Genomic DNA, 21098 nt, shown 5'->3' on the forward strand with positions numbered 1-21098 from the left:
TAATACTGGCCTCATGAACGAGTTGGTAAGTGTTCCTTACTCTATTTTCTGGAAGAGTTTGTGAAAAATTGGTATTTGTATCTTATCTGAATATTTGATAGTATTAACTAGTGAAACCATATGGGTGGGCCTGATTAAGTTTTAATGAGATTTGTACATTTATCAATTTGGGCAAAAAATAAATAGATAAAAGAGCCACTGATTTGGTCTTTTTAAAAAAGCTTGTTATATAAAGATTTTCATTCTAATGTGGTTTTGAAATATACAAATACACTTCACCTATCTAAAAATGAGCATGCCATCTGTCTAAAACACAATAGAAAACCAAGACAAAAGAGAAAATAACTTTCTAGTACTCAAAATTGATGCCCCCATGTCCATGAATTTTACTCAATAGGAGAGCACCACATGATTCCATGCAGAGTCTATTTACTCTTATAATTCATAAAATGCTAACAGGTTTGGATATCTGCATTCCCTTTTTTCATATTAAAATGTGAATTTTAATTGTAAAAATTGTTTTGGGTGCCCATTTTATGGTAGATTAGAAGTCACAATTTGGAACCAAGTAGAGACTTCTTCAGGGGAAGTCAATGACCAGGAAGTGATTCCTATTAATCTGACAGAGAGGGAAAAGGCATAAAAATTATAAAGAACACACAAGAATTCAAAAATCAAAACACTTCCAAGCCATTTACGGTAGGGGCAGATAATCCTATATACCTCAATTGCCTTTGTAGGCACAGTGCTATAATAGATGTTTATAACAATAAATTGGATACATCTAGAATAGATTATGAGCAGGGATAAACTTCCAGTGATTTGGAAAAGTGAAAATTATTTCCAGAATTATTCACCGACTGAGGATTCCATATAGCAGCGTTTTACTAGATTCCCAAGGTACAGAGTGATGAATGGCTGTGACTGTCTTGCATTGGAGTTGGCATTTGTATTCACCTTTCTTAATAATGCCTGATCAAGGCAGAGTGAGGTTAGAGGGCTGAATTAGTTTGCTAGGGCTACCATAACAAAATACAACAGACTAGGTGACTTAAAGGACAGAAATTTGTTTTCTCACACTTCTGGAGGCTAGATATCCAAGATTGAAGTGTCAGCAGGTTTGGTTTCTTCTGAGGTCTCCCTCATTGGCTTGCAGATGGCTGCCTTCCTGTTGAGTCCTCACCTAGTCTTTCCTCTGTGTACCTGCATTCCTGGTGCCTGGTGTCCAAATTTCCTCTTCTTATAAGGACACCAATCAAATTGGATTAGGGCCCACTCTACTGCCTCATTTTTAAAATAATCACTCCTTTATAGGCCTTGTCTCTAAACACAGTCACATTCTGAGGTACTGGGGGTTAGGACTTCAATATATGAATTTGAGAGGGAGGTCACAGTTCAACTCATAACAGGGACTGATAAGAAGTAGAAGAGATCATAAACAGAATGTGGGAGAAGAAAATAACAAAATATTCATCTATGATCCTGGAGCCTTTAAGACCTGCACTGTGTCTGTAACTTCATAGCAACCCACTGCTTCTTATTTGAAGAAGAACCAGTTAGTTCCTTCCCCACCACCCATATCCTGAAACAAATACACATATATTCAGGAGGTCTAGGGCTGCCCTGGCTGCAAAGAAAGGGCTGTTTGGGGGAAGTCAGAGGGTCTTCTGGGTGCTCCATTGCTTAACTCATCAATGGTAATGTAAAAAATGTCACTTTACTGTCATGCAGCAGAACTGGGAGACTTTCATGAAGAAACAGATAGGAAATATTTGGCACAAACCCGGTACTTACCGAACCAAGATGATTTAGAGAGCAAGATCGTGCACTTCCATCAGAAGCACATGTAAGTACCTTCCCTGGCATCTGCTTCCACCTGTTCTACTGGCAGGGAAGACTGAAGCTGAGCACAGACTCTTAGAAGTAAGCTGTAAGTCAGAGAAACTTCAGGCTCAAGAAAACACTGAGTTCCTCTTCGAGCTCTCAGGGTAGAGGTGTCATTCTTTTTTTTTTTAGGCGTCATTCTTGCTGCATTTATTAGGCTCATAAATTCTTTCCCCTTGCAGTGGCAGGAGCCCAGCTGAATCTGACATTCTGCTACTGGACATAGCGAGGAAGCTGGACATGTACGGCATCAGGCCGCACCCCGCCAGTGATGGTGAAGGGATGCAGATCCAACTGGCTGTTGCTCACATGGGCGTACTGGTGTTACGGGTAACAGCTCTTTTCCTTTAAAGTCTTCAGCTTTAGGTGTTATCTTGGCTCAAACTTGAATGTCCATTCTCAAGGTGACCCCACCCCTCAGTCTTACCACCAGCAAGAAAAGGAGGCAGTGCTTGGAAGAGTTTAGGGTAAGTCTCCTCCCCTTGATGTGCTTTGCTTCCATTTACAGTCTGGAACTGACTGTTTTGATTCTCAGGAGCTCACACATTAGATCAGGCCAGCATGGTGAAGAGATGAAGTCAAGAGGCTCTTTGGAACTTTTAGACCTTAAATAAGAATATAGGTTTTTGGCATCCTAAAAGCTTAGACTGTGACATAAAGTGCATTCAGCCTGTCCAAATCCACCAGAAGCAACCTGAAGGGTTGTTCTCATTCAGTTAGCAGTTTTGTTGGAGGTACCCAGTGCCAGCTAGTAGGGAATTAGCGCCCAACCCTGAAAGCAATGGTTGCTGTTTACTGACTCATCCTTTTCCCAGGACTCTGTTTTCCAGAGAGGGCTCTCTCCATCACCATTAATTCTCACTCCTTGCAATGTGGCCAGAACATATTTTTCAACAGTTTTTCAGTCTATTTGGACTTCTTATATCTGTGAATATTCAATGAATTTAGATCCAAGTTAAGGTTCAAGAAGCTTCAGAATGATAGGCAGATACCTAGACAGGTTTTGGAATGAATCACCTGTGACAAAGAAAGGGGTGGCTTCAGACCCACTGACCCCCAGGACCGAATTAGAGCACTGAAATAAGTCACAAAGCAGATCAGGTACAGACTTGGCAACAAGAATCTTAACCTTCTAATTTATTTGGTTATAAACTTTACAACATGAGAGCCACACCGATGGACAAAAGACCCAATGGATCACAGGTACACCTGTTCACCCAGGAGGGAATTTTTACCCAGTCCACTCAAACCCTGATTCTTTGTTATTTTTATTTTTTTTTTTTAGATAAGCAACAAAGATATATTATACAGCTCAGGGAAATATAGCCATTATCTTGTAATAACTTATTTTTAATTTATATTGGAGTATAGTTCATCAACAATGTTGTGTTAGTTTCAGGTATACAGCAAAGTGATTCAGTTATACATATACATGTATCTATTCTTTTTTTATTAATCTTTTTTAACATCTTTATTGGAGTATAATTGCTTTACGATGGTGTGTTAATTTCTGCTTTATAACAAAGTGAATCAGCTATACATATACATATATCCCCATATCTCCTCCCTCTTGAGTCTCCCTCCCACCCTCCCTATCCCACCCCTCTAGGTGGTCACAAAGCACCGAGGTGATCTCCCTGTGCTATGTGGCTGCTTCCCACTAGCTATCTATTTGACATTTGGTAGTGTATATATGTCCATGCCACTCTCTCACTTCGTCCCAGCTTACTCTTCCTCCTCCCCGTATCCTCAAGTCCATTCTCTCTGTCTGCGTCTTTATTCCTGTCCTGCCCCTAGGTTCTTCAGAACCATTCTTTTTTTAGATTCCATATATATGTGTCAGCATACGGTATTTGTTTTTCTCTTTCTGACTTACTTCACTCTGTATGACAGACTCTAGGTCCATCCACTTCACTACAAATAACTCAATTTTGTTTCTTTTAATGGCTGAGTAATATTCCATTGTATATATGTGCCACATCTTCTTTATCCATTCATCTATAGATGGACACTTAGGTTGCTTCCATGTCCTGGCTATTGTAAATAGTGCTGCAATGAACATTTTGGTACATGGCTCTATTTAAATTTTGGTTTTCTCAGGGTATATGCCCAGTAGTGGGATTGCTGGGTCATATGGTAGTTCTATTCTTAGTTTTTTAAGGAACTTCCATACTGTTCTCCATAGTGGCTGTGTCAATTTACACTCCTACCAACAGTGTAAGAGGGTTCCTTTTTCTCCACACCCTCTCCAGCATTTATTGTTTCTAGATTTTTTGATGATGGTCATTCTGACCGGTGTGAGATGATATCTCATTGTAGTTTTGATTTGCATTTCTCTAATGATTAATGATGTTGAGCGTTCTTTCATGTGTTTGTTGGCAGTCTGTATATCTTCTTTGGAGGAATGTCTATTTATGTCTTCTGCCCATTTTTGGATTGGGTTGTTTGTTCTTTTGATATTGAGCTGCATGAGCTGCTTGTAAATTTTGGAGATTAATCCTTTGTCAGTTGCTTCATTTGCAAATATTTTCTCCCATTCTGAGGGTTGTCTTTTCATCTTGTTTATGTTCTCCTTTGCTGTGCAAAAGCTTTGAAGTTTTATTAGGTCCCACTTATTTATTTTTGTTTTTATTTCCATTTCTCTAGGAGGTGGGTCAAAAAGGATCTTGCTGTGACTTATGTCATAGAGTGTTCTGCCCATGTTTTCCTCTAAGAGTTTTATTGTGTCTGGCCTTACATTTAGGTCTTTAATCCATGTTGAGTTTATTTTTGTGTATGGTGTTAGGGAGTGTTCTAATTTCATTCTTTTACATGTGGCTGTCCAGTTTTCCCAGCACCACTTATTGAAGAGACTGTCTTTTCTCCATTGTACATTCTTGCCTCCTTTATCAAAGATAAGGTGACCATAAGTGTGTCGGTTTATCTCTAGGCTTTCTATCCTGTTCCACTGATCTATATTTCTGTTTTTGTGCCAGTACCATACTGTCTTGATTACTGTACCTTTGTAGTATAGTCTGAAGTCCAGGAGCCTGCTTCCTCTAGCTCCATTTTTCTTTCTCAAGATTGCTTTCATGTATCTATTCTTGCTAACCCTGATTCTTGCTATTTCCTATTGCAACCCTCAGAAAATGGGAAGGGTATGAGAGCAAGACCGTCATGTTAGTTGTGATCGCTTTCATTGTGAATACTTCTGTGGACAGTTGGGAACAATATAGATGATCTATTTTGTCCTACCTGAAATCCAGTCAAAGTGTATTTATGTATTGAGTACCCTCTATCTGTTCTTCATTGTACTATTCTTTCTTTAAAAAAAAACAACTTTATTGAGCTATAATTTGCATAACATAAAAGTCATCTGTTTTAATGGTACAGTTCAATGAGTTTGAGTATATTTATAGTTGGGCAGCAATCCATTCATCCTTCTATCAGTATATTTATTGTACATCCACTCTGTGCCAGGTACTAGAGCTGTAGAGGTAAACAGGCATGACCCTGACTTAAATTCTAATAGGAACTTAAATTCTAATAGGAGGAAGACAGACAATTAAACAAGTAATTATAAACAAATGTGATGTGCTTTGTGCTAGAAGAATCACAGGATACTAAGGTAACACATGTGAAAGGGACTTAACATTTAAGCAAGACCTGAGGAAGTTATCCAGACCAACGGGATAGGGTTGGCTGATGAAGGAGGGTGTTCCAGGGAAAGGGCACACAGGCAAAGGTCCTGAGAAGGATAAAGGATGACATAATCAAGAAACTAACATTAAGCATGACACATGGCTCCTGTCATTACGATAGTCACAATTTGTTTTGAAAGACCAGAGAAATAACGATCAATATCAGACAATGAGTAATCAAAAGCTAATCTATCACATTTACTTTAGTTGCAGAAGTAGTATACCCAACAAAATAATGTGGTTACCTGTAGACAGTGGTTAGATGGGGACAGAGGTAGGAGTGACAGTGGTGGGCGTGAGACTTCTCAATATATTTATTTTTGTACCCCCTTTGATTTTTGGACTATGTGAACAAACAAACAAACAAACAAGAGAGTTAAACTGTTTGAGTAGTCCAGGAGAGCTAAAGGAGTTCAGAGGAGTTAGAAATGGGTGTAGGCTATGGCAATGCTATGGAATATCCTAGAGGAGGCGCTAGTCATTCTGGGTAAGGAGAATGAGGAGACCTATGGGAGGGAAGGTACAGAGTTGGATGGAAAGGTGTTTTCTGGGAGCAGTGGGATCAAAGTTATAGCCAATATAGTTGGGGCAAGAAAATCAAGCCAAAATAGTTTAGAGTTGATGTAGGTGGTGCAGAGCTATTGAAGGGGTTTGAGTAAATGAGGTGGCAGAATAAATGGGATTTTTTTTTAAAGCAGTTAAATTTGGAAACATGGGAAGGGGGTGAGATTAGAGGAACTATTGCAGTTCAGGTTTCCCCTGCTATTTGAAAGTAGAGCATTCCTATGAAACCTTTCCTAGCTGAAAGAGTATAAAGTGAAGAAGCATTACCTGAGGACACATCTTGCTAATGGGTGCACAAAATAAATCGAGATAAGTACCGATGTACAGTTCAAAGCTATGGTGGCTTGATGCTGAGCTGCCGAGCAGAGTGTAGTTCCTGGGGAAGGAGCTTAAGAGGTGCCATTCTCACTGCTCAGGGTGTGTGCTGCCTCTATAACAGCTCACTGCAAAACAAATGCTGATTTTTATTTTCTCCTTTTTTGGAGTAAAAGCAAAAATACTCTTTGGATTTCTTTCAGTTAGCGAAAACTTGTAATAATGTGGGTTTTTCGTAAAAGCGAAGTGGCGTAAAGTGAACTTTCGAAAACTGGGGTATACCCGGATACCTGCAATCTTTTTCTACTGTGATCCCCTATCCTGGTTAGAAACTTTTCCCAGGCATGCCCCTTCTTACTTGCATTTCAGAGCAGGCTTGTGTCCCACCTGGAATGCCTTCTTTGGCCATAGCTTCTATCTAGTACAACTGGATCAGTCAGTCTGTGCAAGAGATAGATCAAGGATAGTCCTGTTCATGAAGTGCATTTTCCAACAGGTTTGCATTGTCTTACAAACCAGCTTGTGCTGACATTCATCCTGAAATCTGTCATGTGTTTCATCATAGGGAAATACAAAGATCAATACTTTCAACTGGGCTAAAATCCGCAAGTTGAGTTTTAAGAGAAAACATTTTCTCATCAAACTTCATGCCAACACCTTGGTAAGTAGCTTTTGAATAAATTCTTTTACTTTCTACTCACTTGAGATTTCTTGGTTGTTTCTGCAAATGGTTTGATTGTGAGTGATGAAAGCTGCCTGGCCCTGACCAATAATATTCTCCCTCTTTTGCTTCTACATAAATAAACCAGAGCTTTAGTCATATTTTTACTAAAGGCAAAACACTAAGAAATCCTATTGGCAGTTCAAAATGAATAAAGTAATAGGAAAATGGGGTGGCTGGGATGAAAGATAAGTCTCCTTAGAAACCATTTTTCAGGGATTTGGTAACTCAAATGAAAGAGCCCAGATCTAAGACTGTGGACATATTAATTCAACGTTATTTGCTTCCTTTTATAAAGTGTTTTCATCTTCTTTCCTTAAGCAAAAGTAATTGAACACCTACTACATGCCAAATAATTGAACACCTACTCTTTCCCAAAGCAGGATGTGGGGAGTGGGTATATATTAAGCAAAAGAAGCTACTATTGGGCAAGACTGCATTGTACAGGATGGGACAAAGGGGCTAGAAAGAATTTTTTATGACTATAAAGGAAATTAAAAATATGTATCAACTACATTTTTGACCTTCAGATAATTCAGTAGTTTGGGCTTGATTCTCTGAACCTTAGCCTTAGATAAAAGTGTTCATTTGAGCAGTTCAGAAGACTGAAGCCAGTGTGAAGCTTGTGACGAATCCCAGGGCTGCATCCAGGGACCTGGAGAGGAATGAGAAAAGGGGAGCAGCAAAGTGGACTGCACACGTGCATGGGCAAATGGGGGTATATAGTGAGTCAGGAGATGGGGCAACCTTGCACTTTAGGTCTGGAAGACTAAGCTCCCCTACAGCCAATTAGAATACGCTAAATGAGCAACACAGAGCATCATAGAACAAGGCAGCATAAAGAGGGAGAATGTTTCTAGCTGGTGTGTTAGAAAGACTCATGTATATACAATCATCCTATAAAGCCTACCATTTGTAAGAAAGATCTCCTCCTCCCTCCCTTTTTCCTGTTGGTCATTTATAACTTCTTGTCACTTTGAAAGGATGTCCTTTGATGTTCATTTTAACCTAGTTTACAACTTCATAAATATGTTCCTGGCAGAGAAGAGGGGGTAAAAAAGCGTGTGAGGTGAGGAGGGTGTGCAGAGCAAGATTTGCTTCTTAGAGAAGGTTCTGTTTTTGAGCAGTGGCCCTGTCTGTTCCTTGGAAGTTTGCCAATCATTTGGTTTCAGTAGGTGTGAAGCTGAAAGGGAGCCAAGTGGAAAATCAGAAGCTGGATGGGCCCCTGGACCAATAGTTTAGAAGGCGTTGGGATGTGAAGGTCTTTGATATTCTTGAAGGATGTTTTGCTTGATGGAAATTGGTTTATACAGGTGTTGTGCAAGGATACCTTGGAGTTCACCATGGCCAGCCGAGATGCCTGCAAGGCTTTCTGGAAGACTTGTGTGGAGTACCATGCTTTCTTCAGACTTTCTGAAGAGCCCAAATCAAAGCCCAAAACCCTACTCTGCGGCAAGGGTTCCAGTTTCCGCTACAGGTAATTAAATATTGCACACAGGCAAACTAAACACACAACTTCTTTTCAATAACATGGAAGGCAGTAGGAGGAGCTTGAATTCTAGAAGCAATAAAGAATCGATTTCAATCACATAAAGGATGATACCCTTTACTGCTCATTCTCTGTGTGACTCATTAAGTCAATATTTCCTAACAGGGAGGTAGGGGCAGGTGTACACCCCACTTAAGAGGTTAGATCAGAATTTCTGCAAGGATAAGGGGGCATATGCCGTTTGAGAAAACGTAGTCAATGAACCTACTGTTTTCCTTACGTGCAACTTACATGCTAGCCATAGGAAGGACAGCTCAACAACATCCTAACCACCACCAAAAGGATGAGAAAGCACTGGAGGGGCTAAGGGATTTGAGAGGTGGAACAATATTGTAGTGGAGGCTCCTTACTACACGTTAACACCTTGGAGGAAAGGAAGCGAGGTCAAAATAAGAACTTGTTTTTACTTGATCCCACCAGCCTAGGAGTTCTTTGGAAGACGCTTTCAAACTCTTAGCTAAGATAAAAAATTCAAATCCAATGCTTCCTGTGAAGGATTTTTCAAGTAGTAGAAGCCTGCCCCAGTAAAAAGTGAGATTTTTACAATGTACATATTTTTATGGACTCTTTCCAAAATGTATTCTACAAATCCCTGTCTTTTTAAACAGATGATACTGAGGATATTTTTCCCTTTTCTTAATGACCTATTATAAACATCACTTATTATCCTCTGCCAGCAGCTGTAGTGCAGGGGCAGCCTCAGGGCGGGGGAGGCATGTCAGACCCTGCACCACAGTGATAAATGGCTCAGACTTTTTGGATTTTATTATATTAGTGATTTCTTTTTTGGCTCTTGTGTTTCTCCCAGCAATCAGCTGGCTTTCTTTGCTAGTGTATGTCTGACTGGAGCAACCTTCTTCTACTGTTTAGTTAGCTGTTTTTCTCCTGTCACGGATTGGGAAACCAGACAAATAGCCTCATTAGAAACTATGTGTAAGTTTGGAGGAGGGGGAAAGGCCTTTAAAGGAAAGTATATTAGTTTTCAAGGCCAGAATTTGTAACTGTTATAGAGCGCTGTTCAGAAACTTTTAAAAAATTTCTGGGTTCTGAATAGTTGAGGTTGCTCTGCCAGATCCTCGGATAAATGGGTATATTATTAATGTGATGGTCAGAGATTCACGACATATGTCATTCATCCAGAATCTTTCGATTTCAACAATAAATGACACTTTTGGCTTTTAGTTAGCCTACTGGGTTACAAAGAATGTACATAAAATTGTTTATCTTGTTTTTTATAATAGCGGAAGAACCCAAAGGCAACTTTTGGAATATGGGAAAAAGGGGAGGTTGAAGAGCTTGCCATTTGAAAGGTACATGGTTTTGTTTCTCTTTGTCACATTGATTTTTTCTTTTTTAACATCTTTATTGGAGTATAATTTCTTTACAATGGTGTGTTAGTTTCTGCTTTATAACAAAGTGAATCAGCTATACATATACATATGTCCCCATATCTCTTCCCTTTTGTGTCTCCCTCCCTCCCACCCTCCCTATCCCACCCCTCTAGGTGGTCACAAAGCACCGAGCTGCTCTCTCTGTGTTATCTGGCTGCTTCCCACTTGTCACATTGATTTTTAAGTTGAATTTAGAGATTTATAGGGATCCTGTACTCACATGAAGACTATTTAAATTCCTTCTCTGTTTGGGAATTTCAGGAAACATTACCCATCTCAGTACCATGAACGACAGTGCAGGTCCTCACCAGACCTCCTCTCTGATGTGTCAAAACAAGTAAGGTTTTGGAAAATTCCTTCTTCTTTAGATAAATGTAATGCATCCCCATTTCAAATGTTTCCAGGAATTGATTCTGCCAGAATCTCCCAGTATGTAAAAAGGTTACTCTGGTCAAGTTAGGTTAGCCTCCTGGGGAAGTCTGTCAACTCAGTCTCCAGCCAATAGAAGATCATTGGGTAAACTGGTGTGTGTGCCTTATAGACTGGAAAGATCTGGCACGTCTTTAAATTGCAACCTGTATTGCTAACATCTTGCAAAATGCAGATCCAAACGAATTTCTATGGCTTTGTATTTTTTAAACTAAAAGCTGCTTTTTTACCTATGAAAATCTTAAGGCTTAGAGGAAGCTATAAGGTCTTGGGTTAAGTTTTTTTTTTTTTTTTTTTTCTTTTTTTTTTGTGGTATGCGGGCCTCTCACTGTTGTGGCCTCTCCCGTTGCGGAGCACAGGCTCCGGACGCGCAGGCCCAGCGGCCACGGCTCACAGGCCCAGCCGCTCCGCGGCATATGGGATCCTCCCAGACCAGGGCACGAACCCGTATCCCCTGCATTGGCAGGCGGACTCTCAACCACTGCGCCACCAGGGAGGCCCTAAGTTTTTTTTTAATAAGTAAATTTATTTATTTATGGCTGCGTTGGGTCTTTGTTGCTGCACACGGGCTTTCTCTAGTTGCGGCGAGCGGGGGCTACTCTTCGTTGTAGTGCGCGGGCTTCTCATGGCGGTGGCTCCTCTTGTTGCAGAGCACAGGCTCTAGGAGCGTGGGCTTCAGTAGTTGTGGCACGCAGGCTCAGTAGTTGTGGCTCATGGGCTCCAGAGCACAGGCTCAGTAGTTGTGGCACACGGGCTTAGCTGCTCTGCGGCATGTGGGATCTCCCCAGACCAGGGCTTGAACCCGTGTCTCCTGCATTGGCAGGCGGATTCTTAACCCCTGTGCCACCAGGGAAGTCCTTTGGGTCAAGGTTTTAAAGTACTTTTGCTATGTAATTTTGTTAATTTAAGAACAAAGTGCTATTCTCCTGGAACTGTGAGATGATGGCTTCATTTGAGTTTTATAGTATGAACCATGTTATTTTTCTTTTGCTCTCCCTTGAAAAAAATTTATTAGAGGTCTCATAAACTCTGTCTTCATTCAAGTCAGAGGCAATTTTTATCTGAAAGGCATCACAGAGGTATAATTCTGGAAGGTACCATCTAATGATTGACCGTCTCATGCCATTTACAGCCCTCCTCCCCACCATTTTACAGAAAATAGGGAGGAGGCTGGAACAGGGAGGTTAGGAGACTTGCCTAAGGTCACACAGCAAATAAAGGCAGAGCCAGGACCAAAAGGCAGAACTCCTAGCTCATGAATACAGCTACTCAACCATACTGCTTGAAGTACGATGCTGGCTCAAGTAGATAGAGAATGCGGAGGCTGGGAGTGTGATGGTGTTGAGAAAGGAAAGTGTCGTGTATTTTTCAGCACATAAATTGGGATGTGGTACAAGTTATTACCTTTTGTGTATCTATTTATCAACCCTGGCATAGAACATGGGTTGAAAGGCCTTTGTGAAAAACTACCTTTGCAAAATTCAAGGCTGATTTAGATCCCTGTCCCCACCCCAACCAAATGGCTTTTTCCTTCTTTCACCAACATGTTCTTTCTCTCAAGGTGGAAGATTTGAGACTAGCCTATGGCAGTGGGTACTACCGAAATGTGAATGGAGTGCACGCCTCTGAGCCTGTGCTGGACAGCAGGAGGAGAAACTCTGCAGTGGAGGTGACCTTTGCAGCCGAGCTGGAGCATTCCAAACCAGAGTCAGAGCCCACATCATTACATCAGTCCCAGAGCAGTTCCTCGTTCCCTTTTATTTATACAGACCCTGTCTTTACCACCGACCCCGATCCTGACTACTTTGAGGAAAGGAGTCCTCTAAGCTCCTTCCAAACAAGCTGTAAGTTTGCTGACAATCACACGAGCACATCTTCTGGCCTTACAAGCAAAATGAGTCCAGCAAGGCAGCTAACTTACACAGATGTGCCCTATATTCCTTGTACTGGTCAGCAGGTTGATATTATGCCTCCCCAAGTCTTCTTTTATGTGGACAGACCACCCCAGGTGCCCAGACAGTCTCCAATCATGGCAGAGGAAAGGGAAAGGCCAGACAGCTGTCTACAGCCTACCGCAATGAAGCCAGCCAAAAGAGGCCCAAGGAACCTCAGAATGAAGAGCTTTCAGCAAGACTTTCAAGAACACCAAGAAGCTATGGCCCAAACTACTGGCAGGGGCAACCTCAATGTAGATCTAGAAGAGGAAGATCCAAATTTAGAAGATGCATTTGCATATAACATTCAAGAGCCATTCCCTAAACGGTCCCAGAGCCAATCAGACATGAAGACTATCCGTTTTCCTTTTGGATCAGAATTTAGACCTTTAGGGCCTTGTCCTGCTCTGAGTCGTAAAGCTGACCTGTTTACATATGTGTTTGCAGAGCAGGAGTTTCCAACAGTTTTAGTGGATCAGGGAGCAGCAGAAGGGTGTGTAGCTAGTGAATCCAGTGATTCTGAATCAGAGATTCTTAAACCAGACTACTACTCTTTGTATGACAAAGGAATAAGTTCACCCATGGCCAGAATCCGCTTGTCTTCTGGTAGTCTACAGCTAGATGAAGAAGATGAAGGTGTCTCTTTCAATACATCAAGTGCTGAAGATAGGACTTTGTGAAAACCATGTAATTACTTTTTAGCTTAAAATGTGAACCCTATGAACATTTCCAGGCCAATTCCATGTTACTAACTTAGGTGAAACATAAGGAACCTTCTGCAAAAACCACTTTCTTTGTTACTATTCATCGGTATTAAGGGACTCTTCTAGGATTAGGCACTTAGCTTATGAAAGATCCAGCTCTGCCCCGTTCCTCAAGCCTCACTCTTCTATTCCCTCTGAATCATTCTGGAACATGCCCTTTCCTCACCAGCCCCGTAGCAGAGTGAGGTGGGTATTTGTCATCTCCATTATACATTTCCCCAAAGAGACATTATAAACGAAGGTCAGGCTCTTCAACACTGAAGAACAGTGACAGTATGGATTGACCTACAGAATTGGGTTCTGATATCATTTAGCGATTTAGTAGACTGTGAGTGTGTTGGTCATTTTGTTCTTAAACACCTAAAGGTTTCAGTCCTCATTATTCATGCGGGACCCAGTAAAAATGGCCCTGTTTTATGTTAAAGACTTCAATTTTTATAACATATGTTAGGGGGAGCATGGCTCTCCTATATTTCAGGAACAAGAAGGAACATAGATTCTCTCAACAGAACACAAGTTTATAATTAATCTAGGACTTGGCAGAATTCTAAACCTCGGAAATTCAGGAATTGATCAATTTCTAAAGCCAGACATCTGCCTGATGGGGATAATATGATGTTTGACTTATTCTCTATTCTTAACTAGCTGTAATATGTAGTGAAAGATAAAAGTTAACATGTTGGTCTGTTTATGTAATCTCTCCTGTAAGCATTTTTTTTGCCATATCTTGTTGTGTGCATGTAGGCAAGGAAATGAGATGAATAGCATTTTAATAAACAGTGATGGAAACCCATTTATTTGAAAATTAAGTTGTAAGTATGAACTTCATTTTGTTTCAGTCAATTTCAGAAGTGATTGGCTCTGGCCTATAATTAAGGGAAGGGACATTTAGAGAACAAGGAAAAGGAGGGAAGCAGGTTAAAATGTATAGTCAGGGATGGAGAAGTGGTAGAAATGGGGTAGCTGAAAAAAAAAAGGATAGTACTCCAGGCTGAGTTAATGAACCAAAATTCTATTCTTTTTTTTTTTTTTTCAAAATTCTATTCTTAACCCATTCAAAATTTCTCTATTATTTCCCTTGGAAGGTATAGCATTCTATTTGAGAACTTTATTTTCTTTATTGATTTTAATGGTAAGTAAAACATATTTACAAGATAATGTTAGGTAGTGACTTCAGAGAAATGATGCAATTATGTAAGCAAGCTATTTTTATATATGACTGAATGGAGAAAAGATGGATGGAATAGTTTTTTTACTCTCCTAGTCCTTACACCACAAAAATCCCTTTGAATATACCTCACTCTACCTCTTTCCAACATGCTAGCACTTTCCTTCCTGCTCCTGGAATTGAATCCGGTAACTCACAAGTCTAGAATAGCTATTCAATAATAAGAATATATTGAAACCCAATCACCTATATATTAATCCTATAGATACTCAAAGCTATATTAAGTTCATCTCTGACCTTTTCTCTAGCAAAAACTCAAATTCTTTTAGGATTATATGCTATTTCTCATCTCAGTTTCTAGAAATCTTTGTGAAATTTGTTTCCCCCAGAGAAATACAGCATTCAAATCTGTATAAAATTTCCTAATAAAACTATAACTAGGGTGACCATAAAGTTTATTGTGTAACCTAGGAAGGACATTTTTGAGTGAAAGAGGACTCTATTAATAATTCTGTCAGGACAGGAGGCAGAAATCAGGACATATTCACTGGAGCTATAATCAATGTTTAATAAAATGTGAAGAATACCTTCTAGTTTCCAGTGGAAACACTGTTGTTAAAGTTCCAACAATAAATGAAAGGGGACAGAAGAAATGATTTGAAACAATTAAAATACCACACCATACCCCCACCTCAAGAAAACAAACATTGAGGACCAGGAAATTTAAATATTTATTTTTAACCCCCCCCCCCGCAAAACACTGAAGTATGCTTACCCAGAAACAGTTTACAGGACTAATAACTATAATGAATAAGCAATACAATTTTCTATCCATGGTGCAGCTGTGCTGTAAAGTTTCAAATAATCAATTAAAAAATTTGTTGCTTTTATTTTTACAAAAATATTCATTTGATACATGATATGAGCTGCAAAATTATTACCAGACCTCTACAAATTATAAACTGTAATTGAGTTTCAGTTACATAGCAGGTGAAAATTTTAACTGAACTATTACTTCAAAATACAATGTGTTAAAAGTAATTATTACAGTATAGGCACCAATGAAAAAATTTTCTTGGCATATGACACAAAAACAACTTATTCAAGTGTCTGTATTATTACAAAAAAGGAAGAGGTACTGGCCGCTTTGACTAAAAACTGTATTCTTCACTTGAAGAAAATCTTTCTTCTAATATTTGGCAATTATTCAGGTTTATTAAAATGACTTTTGTGCAAAAACCAAATTGTTCAGATCCAAACAATAAAACATTAACTATCAAAACTAATTAATATCAATAATTCTACAACTACTGAAATATAGCCCCACTTCAGAACTTAGGCAGGCATAATATATATACTGGGCTTAAAAGAAAAAGGTATTACCCATGTAACAGTACCATAAATATAACTGAAAATTAACTGTACAGTCTAACTTACCTTTGTACGGACAGAAATCATCCTGTACTATGGTTATTTTCATATGAACTAGAAAATGCTTATTTAAATACCCTTTCAAAAATGAACAAATGATGTTTATGTATTGGATAGTTATGAGGAAAAAAAATGTATAAATAGTTTATAGGACATTTTATGACCATGACAAAAATATGCTGCTGTAAATTATATTCATACCTGTTGCTCAGGTATTTATAATCACATGATAATCAGCTTCTTTTAAGCTCCCCAAATCCAAGCATATAATATGTGATTTGAGTTGATTTTAAAAATGAATCCTGACTAATTCTTCCGGTATTACCAAAAATCCATCCTTGGCTAATTAGTACTGCTTTAACTTTCCAACCATGTTAAATAAGGGTCAATTGTCTCTTCTATAAGAGAAAGTAAATACTGCACACCAAGAGGTACCTCTGTTGCTACATGTTGCCTCTAAATGTTTCAAATGCAGGGCTCTCAAATGTGATCATCATTGAGCTGCCTGGAATATCATACCCACTTGGGAGAAGAGTCAATAGTTTTCCAGGTTTCATTTCTAAGAGCTTATTAAAAAATCCTGCTTTGGGCTTCCCTGGTGGCGCAGTGGTTGAGAATCTGCCTGCTAATGCAGGGGACACGGGTTCGAGCCCTGGTCTGGGAAGATCCCACATACCGCGGAGCAATTAGGCCCGTGAGCCACAACTACTGAGCCTGCACGTCTGGAGCCTGTGCTCCGCAACAAGAGAGGCCCGCGCACCGCGATGAAGAGTGGCCCCCGCTTGCCACAACTACAGAAAGCCCTCGCACAGAAACGAAGATCCAACACAGCCAAAAAAAAACAAAAAAAACAAAAAAAAACCCAAAAATAAACCTTCTGCTTTAAGAACGTGTGACTTGTTTCCACCTCCCCAGCAGTAGTCATTTTTAGAATATGCTTGTGTTTAAAAAAAAAAAAAAAGCTTTTTGAGGCTTGATGATTACAAAAGTTGAATATTTAGGATGACTTTGAAAGACCTGTATGTTTCATAAGTGTACAGTTAACTAAAGATCAAAACATGAAAGGTATTCATCCTAGTAACTTAAGTAATAATGATACCTAAAAGCAAAACTGTATCTCAACATTTACTAGAATACAGGTAAAACTATAGTATTAAAAGTTATTCCTTACAAAATAATCTCTTTAAAATATAAAATGATAAACACCATCACAAAATAGTTGAATAGCTTCTTCCAAATCTTCAACGTCACAAAGATCCAAAAGGCACGTGGAGCTCATGAGTTAAGCAGTGTTAAGCTTGAAGTAGCTTTGGTGGGTTTCTCTGGGTCCATATGAAATAGAAGCCACTAACAAGAAGTTTCTTAGGGGGATTCATCTGCTGAACACCTATAAAATTAAGAAAAACTTAAATTGATATACAACTATGCATGTGTCTATTTTACATCTGTATGAACTCTGCAATGAAAGAATTGATTCAGCAAACAAAAATTGTATTGCGTCTCATCATGTAAACGTTAAAATATAAAGTGGTTCAAAAATCCCTTCTGGGTCTGATTTTACAACTTCCAATTGATTTGTTTGCAAATTGGAAAAGAGGGGAGGTTTCCACTAAAAACTAAGGGATTTTAAGAGGGGCTTTAGCTGATGAGTATAAATAGGCTTTATCAGCCAGAAAGATCTAGGAGATTATGTGTTTTACAGGCTGTATGGTTTGTTCCAACTTGATCCCAGCGGCATCACAAATACAAAGGAATATAAAGATGCACTGAGAAGCAATATAATGGGATTAAGGCTAAGATTAGTAGTGCTTTTTATAACTTGCTTGAGCTAAGTAGTTGTGTTTGTATATGCGTACAAAAGTCTTGTTTTAAAAGGGAATTTAAAAATTAAATGTAAGAACTTTATTGAATGTGAACAAAGTGAAAGCAACAGTTCAACAGGCAGTATAGAAACTGAAATCAAACATAAGAACCTTTTAGAGTCTTCATTTGAGTTTCTCTACCGAAAATCCATAACTTTTCTTATGGGGGTTAAACTTAATGAACTTTAGCACTGAAACAATGTGAACAGCAGTGTGATAAGAGTAGTAGCAAGAATGAAAGCATTCCTCAATGGCATTTACAAGGGTCCAAATAAGAATATGTCCCCTGACCTTTTGTCTGTACTCCTACTAACAGGGAGAAAAAAAAAAAAAAAAAAAAAAAACAGGTCATTTCGTTCAGTGGAAAACTACCTTGTAATGCCCGAAGATAATAATTCCAAAAGCTAATGTTTAAGGTGGGCAACAAACAAAACAGTTTTCAAGCATGTGACTATTAAGAATTGACTTTGTTAGGAATAAACGGAATGACTGAATCAAGTAGGTAATTATATTATCGCATCATAAATGAACATCCAACAGAAAATGTCAAAATAGTGTTTTAAAAATGACATTTCATGCTTACTTTTGAAATTTTTCAATTAATTTCTTCACCATTTTATCTGTGATGCCCGGACAGGCAGCTTCAGCCACAGCAATACTTTTCTCCAGTTCTTCGATGGCCTGATTCCTGCTAGCATTATTCTCATCCTGCTGTTTAAGCTGAGAAAGATCAATAGCTATAACATTTAAAATCACTATACTTCTTAAAATAGATATCCAAAGCTAATGAATCTGTACTTACTTCAGCAAATGCAGGTGTGATTATCATAGACAAACAGCTCAGGGTTTGTACAAGATCTTGCTCCTTTGAACAAATATTATAGATTATACACATGACATTAAAATAATCATTCATGTGCATTCATTGGAATCCTCCTCCCAAAAGACCCAATACAGGGTAAGTTTCCATGCTTTCTTCCCGTCACTAATTCCCATCCATCATCCAGAAGTTCTCTAACTTAGAGGATTACAACTGATATACATGATTCCACTGGGTTTAGATATCTCTAGGTAAAATGCATTTTAAAACATACCAATGGCCACTTAAATGACTTCTATGACCTTTTCTTAATTAGCTCAAAACGAATGGCAAATGAAACCTACTATGGACACAGTGAGGTAGATGAGCGTTTAGGGGTATTAAATTCTAACAGATTTTGGCCATTATACTCTCACTATATAGTTCGAAAAAGTCTACCAAGAGGAAGTGATCATCTCCATATACATACTGCCCCATTCTGCAGTTTCTTTGGATCAGGCTTCTTTCGCACGGTGGTAAAGCTCCATTCAGGATGAGTATTATTTTCCCTGCTGGTGGATTCCCTAAAGAGATTGCCAAAGATACTTCTATAAGTTCCTAAATGATACAGCTTGGTGAAAATACCTAATCAATGCAGCCAGACTCCGAACGGAGAATTGTCCCGATGTATAAAAAATCATTTGATCTCAGTTTCAGATAGACACCACTTTTTACTGAAGAGTAGCAATGGTTCTCAACTCTAAGTGTGTACCAGAATCGCACATGAAGGCCTCTTACTATATATAAAGCCCTGCCCCAACTCCTTCCCACTGACTAGATCAGGATCTCCTGTAGTGTGGCTTGTGATTTTTAAAAATTTTTATTATATGTTGGAGTATAGTTGATTTACATTTTTGAAAGGCTCCATGGGTGACTCTCATGGGCAGCTAAGGCCAACAACCATTAGAACAGAGTAAAAACAACTATCCTGGTATTTTTTAGACCTTTTAAAAGTTGGGCAATTTCTCATAAATGCAAGTAGTATCTAAAGAAATTTGGTGTTGCCTTTGTGTCAATTCAGCTAGCGAAGGAGTAAATTAAATTATGGACTTAGAGGCTAAAATGCTAGTATAAATGCTGCAGTTAAAAAACAGTGCAACTTTTTAGGGGGTACAAATGAGATATAAATGAATATTTCAACGTCCCGGTCTGATCACGGTTTGGTATATGGGCCAAGAGGTGGGAAACGTTAGTTCTCCAGAGGGATTTTGCAGGTTGCCATCAAAGTAAGAGAAGACGTTGCTCCTTATCACTTTGGGCAAACTAGTAAAACACCTTAAATCGAATCTTGTTCCAAAATTTTGTAATATACTCAAGTATCCACTAGGGGTTAGACCGAGACCATTTAAAACTAAAGCAATTCGCTTCTAAGAAAAAAAACGTGTTTCCAAATTCATTGTACTTCACAGACTGTGATTTTAAAAGATTTTCACAGTTTCTAAAGTCAGACTTTAGAATAAGGTTTATATTGTATGCTAGAGAAAGCATATTGGATCACAGTTAAAATATATGCAATATTAAAATGGGCTATCTACATAAAAATTAAATAATTGGTACATACGAATCAGAGCCCTCAGAATCAGAGTCGTCATCACTGTGCCCTTCTGCCTTCCATCTCTTAAATCGATCTATCAGTTCAGTCAGATAAGAAGTCTTCTTTGAATTTTTTACAATGAATTTATGTTTCAGAAGTTCTTTAGCTGTAGGACGCTAAGGAACAAAAAAGAAAGGATGCATGAATATTTCTAGGCTCTTTTGATTGCAAGGAGTGACAAGAAATCACTTCAGTTATTAAGCTGAAAGGTGTAAAAGTATGTCTGCAGGTATGAGGACAACTAAAATGCCATAGGACAATAGCTAATTCTATTTTTGAAGTGGCTCAAGGCAACCAAATTAAATTCACTACTTTGGTACCAATTTGCTAAAGCCCAATGGGCAAAAGGTGGCCTACCTACTAGCAACAGGCAGCAGGGCTTTCTTAAAAGCAGAGAAACACATGGCAGCACTTTGATAATTAAGTAAAAATTTAAAAACGTTTCAAAATAGTGCTTTAAAATACTTTTATTATATTTACTGTAAATTGGAAAAAAGGATGAAAACTAGCAAGGCTGTAACTTTGTTATTATCTGCACATATCATATGACCCCCTTCTTCATCACACATTAATTCATATTGCATCTAAATACAAACACCAGGTGCTGTGGGGGATATTTTCCCCCCTAGTATTTTATTAATATGAGAATATTCATTAGCAACTTAAAAATTGTCACATCAAATTCAGTTCTTGTATATTTCTAGTTTCTCGAAGTCATCGGGCAGCTTTATTTTAAAAACAGTAAAACAACTGTAATCAACTTTGCCAAGTAAATGAATGGAGCTCATTAGACTTCAGGAAACGTATACAACTTCATGTTGGAATTTCTGAACATTAAATAAAAAATAGTGAAACGCAAACAACTTTTCATGAAAACACAGTTGAATAAAAATCATTGTGAATAGTTATACATATACTTTCATAATGACATCCTAGAAAATGAACTTTATTTC

The 21098-nt window shown here is 38.6% G+C and overlaps 2 protein-coding genes across 3 annotated transcripts in view; one reads left to right on the forward strand and one right to left on the reverse strand.

The window, feature by feature from the left end:
- The window catches only part of FRMD7 (FERM domain containing 7), a gene marked incomplete at both ends in the record, with an annotated part of 58265 nt that extends 45118 nt beyond the window's left edge, over positions 1–13147 (forward strand). For both annotated transcript variants that reach the window (XM_081221718.1, XM_081221719.1), the window contains 7 exons: positions 1732–1846; positions 2067–2214; positions 7009–7104; positions 8478–8641; positions 9955–10023; positions 10366–10441; positions 12095–13147. In XM_081221718.1, the coding sequence (XP_081077844.1) occupies positions 1732–1846; positions 2067–2214; positions 7009–7104; positions 8478–8641; positions 9955–10023; positions 10366–10441; positions 12095–13147 (1721 nt within the window). The remainder of the gene's footprint in view (positions 1–1731; positions 1847–2066; positions 2215–7008; positions 7105–8477; positions 8642–9954; positions 10024–10365; positions 10442–12094) is intronic.
- Positions 13148–15157: 2010 nt separating this feature from the next.
- Positions 15158–21098, reverse strand: part of STK26 (serine/threonine kinase 26) — a 66207-nt gene continuing 60266 nt past the window's right edge. The window contains exons 8-12 of the mRNA XM_081222230.1: positions 20113–20261; positions 18982–19075; positions 18495–18557; positions 18276–18412; positions 15158–17217 (exon numbers count right to left, since the gene is read on the reverse strand). Of these exons, the coding sequence (XP_081078356.1) occupies positions 17193–17217; positions 18276–18412; positions 18495–18557; positions 18982–19075; positions 20113–20261 (468 nt within the window). The 3' untranslated portion in view covers positions 15158–17192. The remainder of the gene's footprint in view (positions 17218–18275; positions 18413–18494; positions 18558–18981; positions 19076–20112; positions 20262–21098) is intronic.

This window comes from Mesoplodon bidens, assembly GCF_964165515.1.
Source record: "Mesoplodon bidens genome assembly, chromosome: X".
NCBI lineage: Eukaryota > Metazoa > Chordata > Mammalia > Artiodactyla > Ziphiidae > Mesoplodon > Mesoplodon bidens.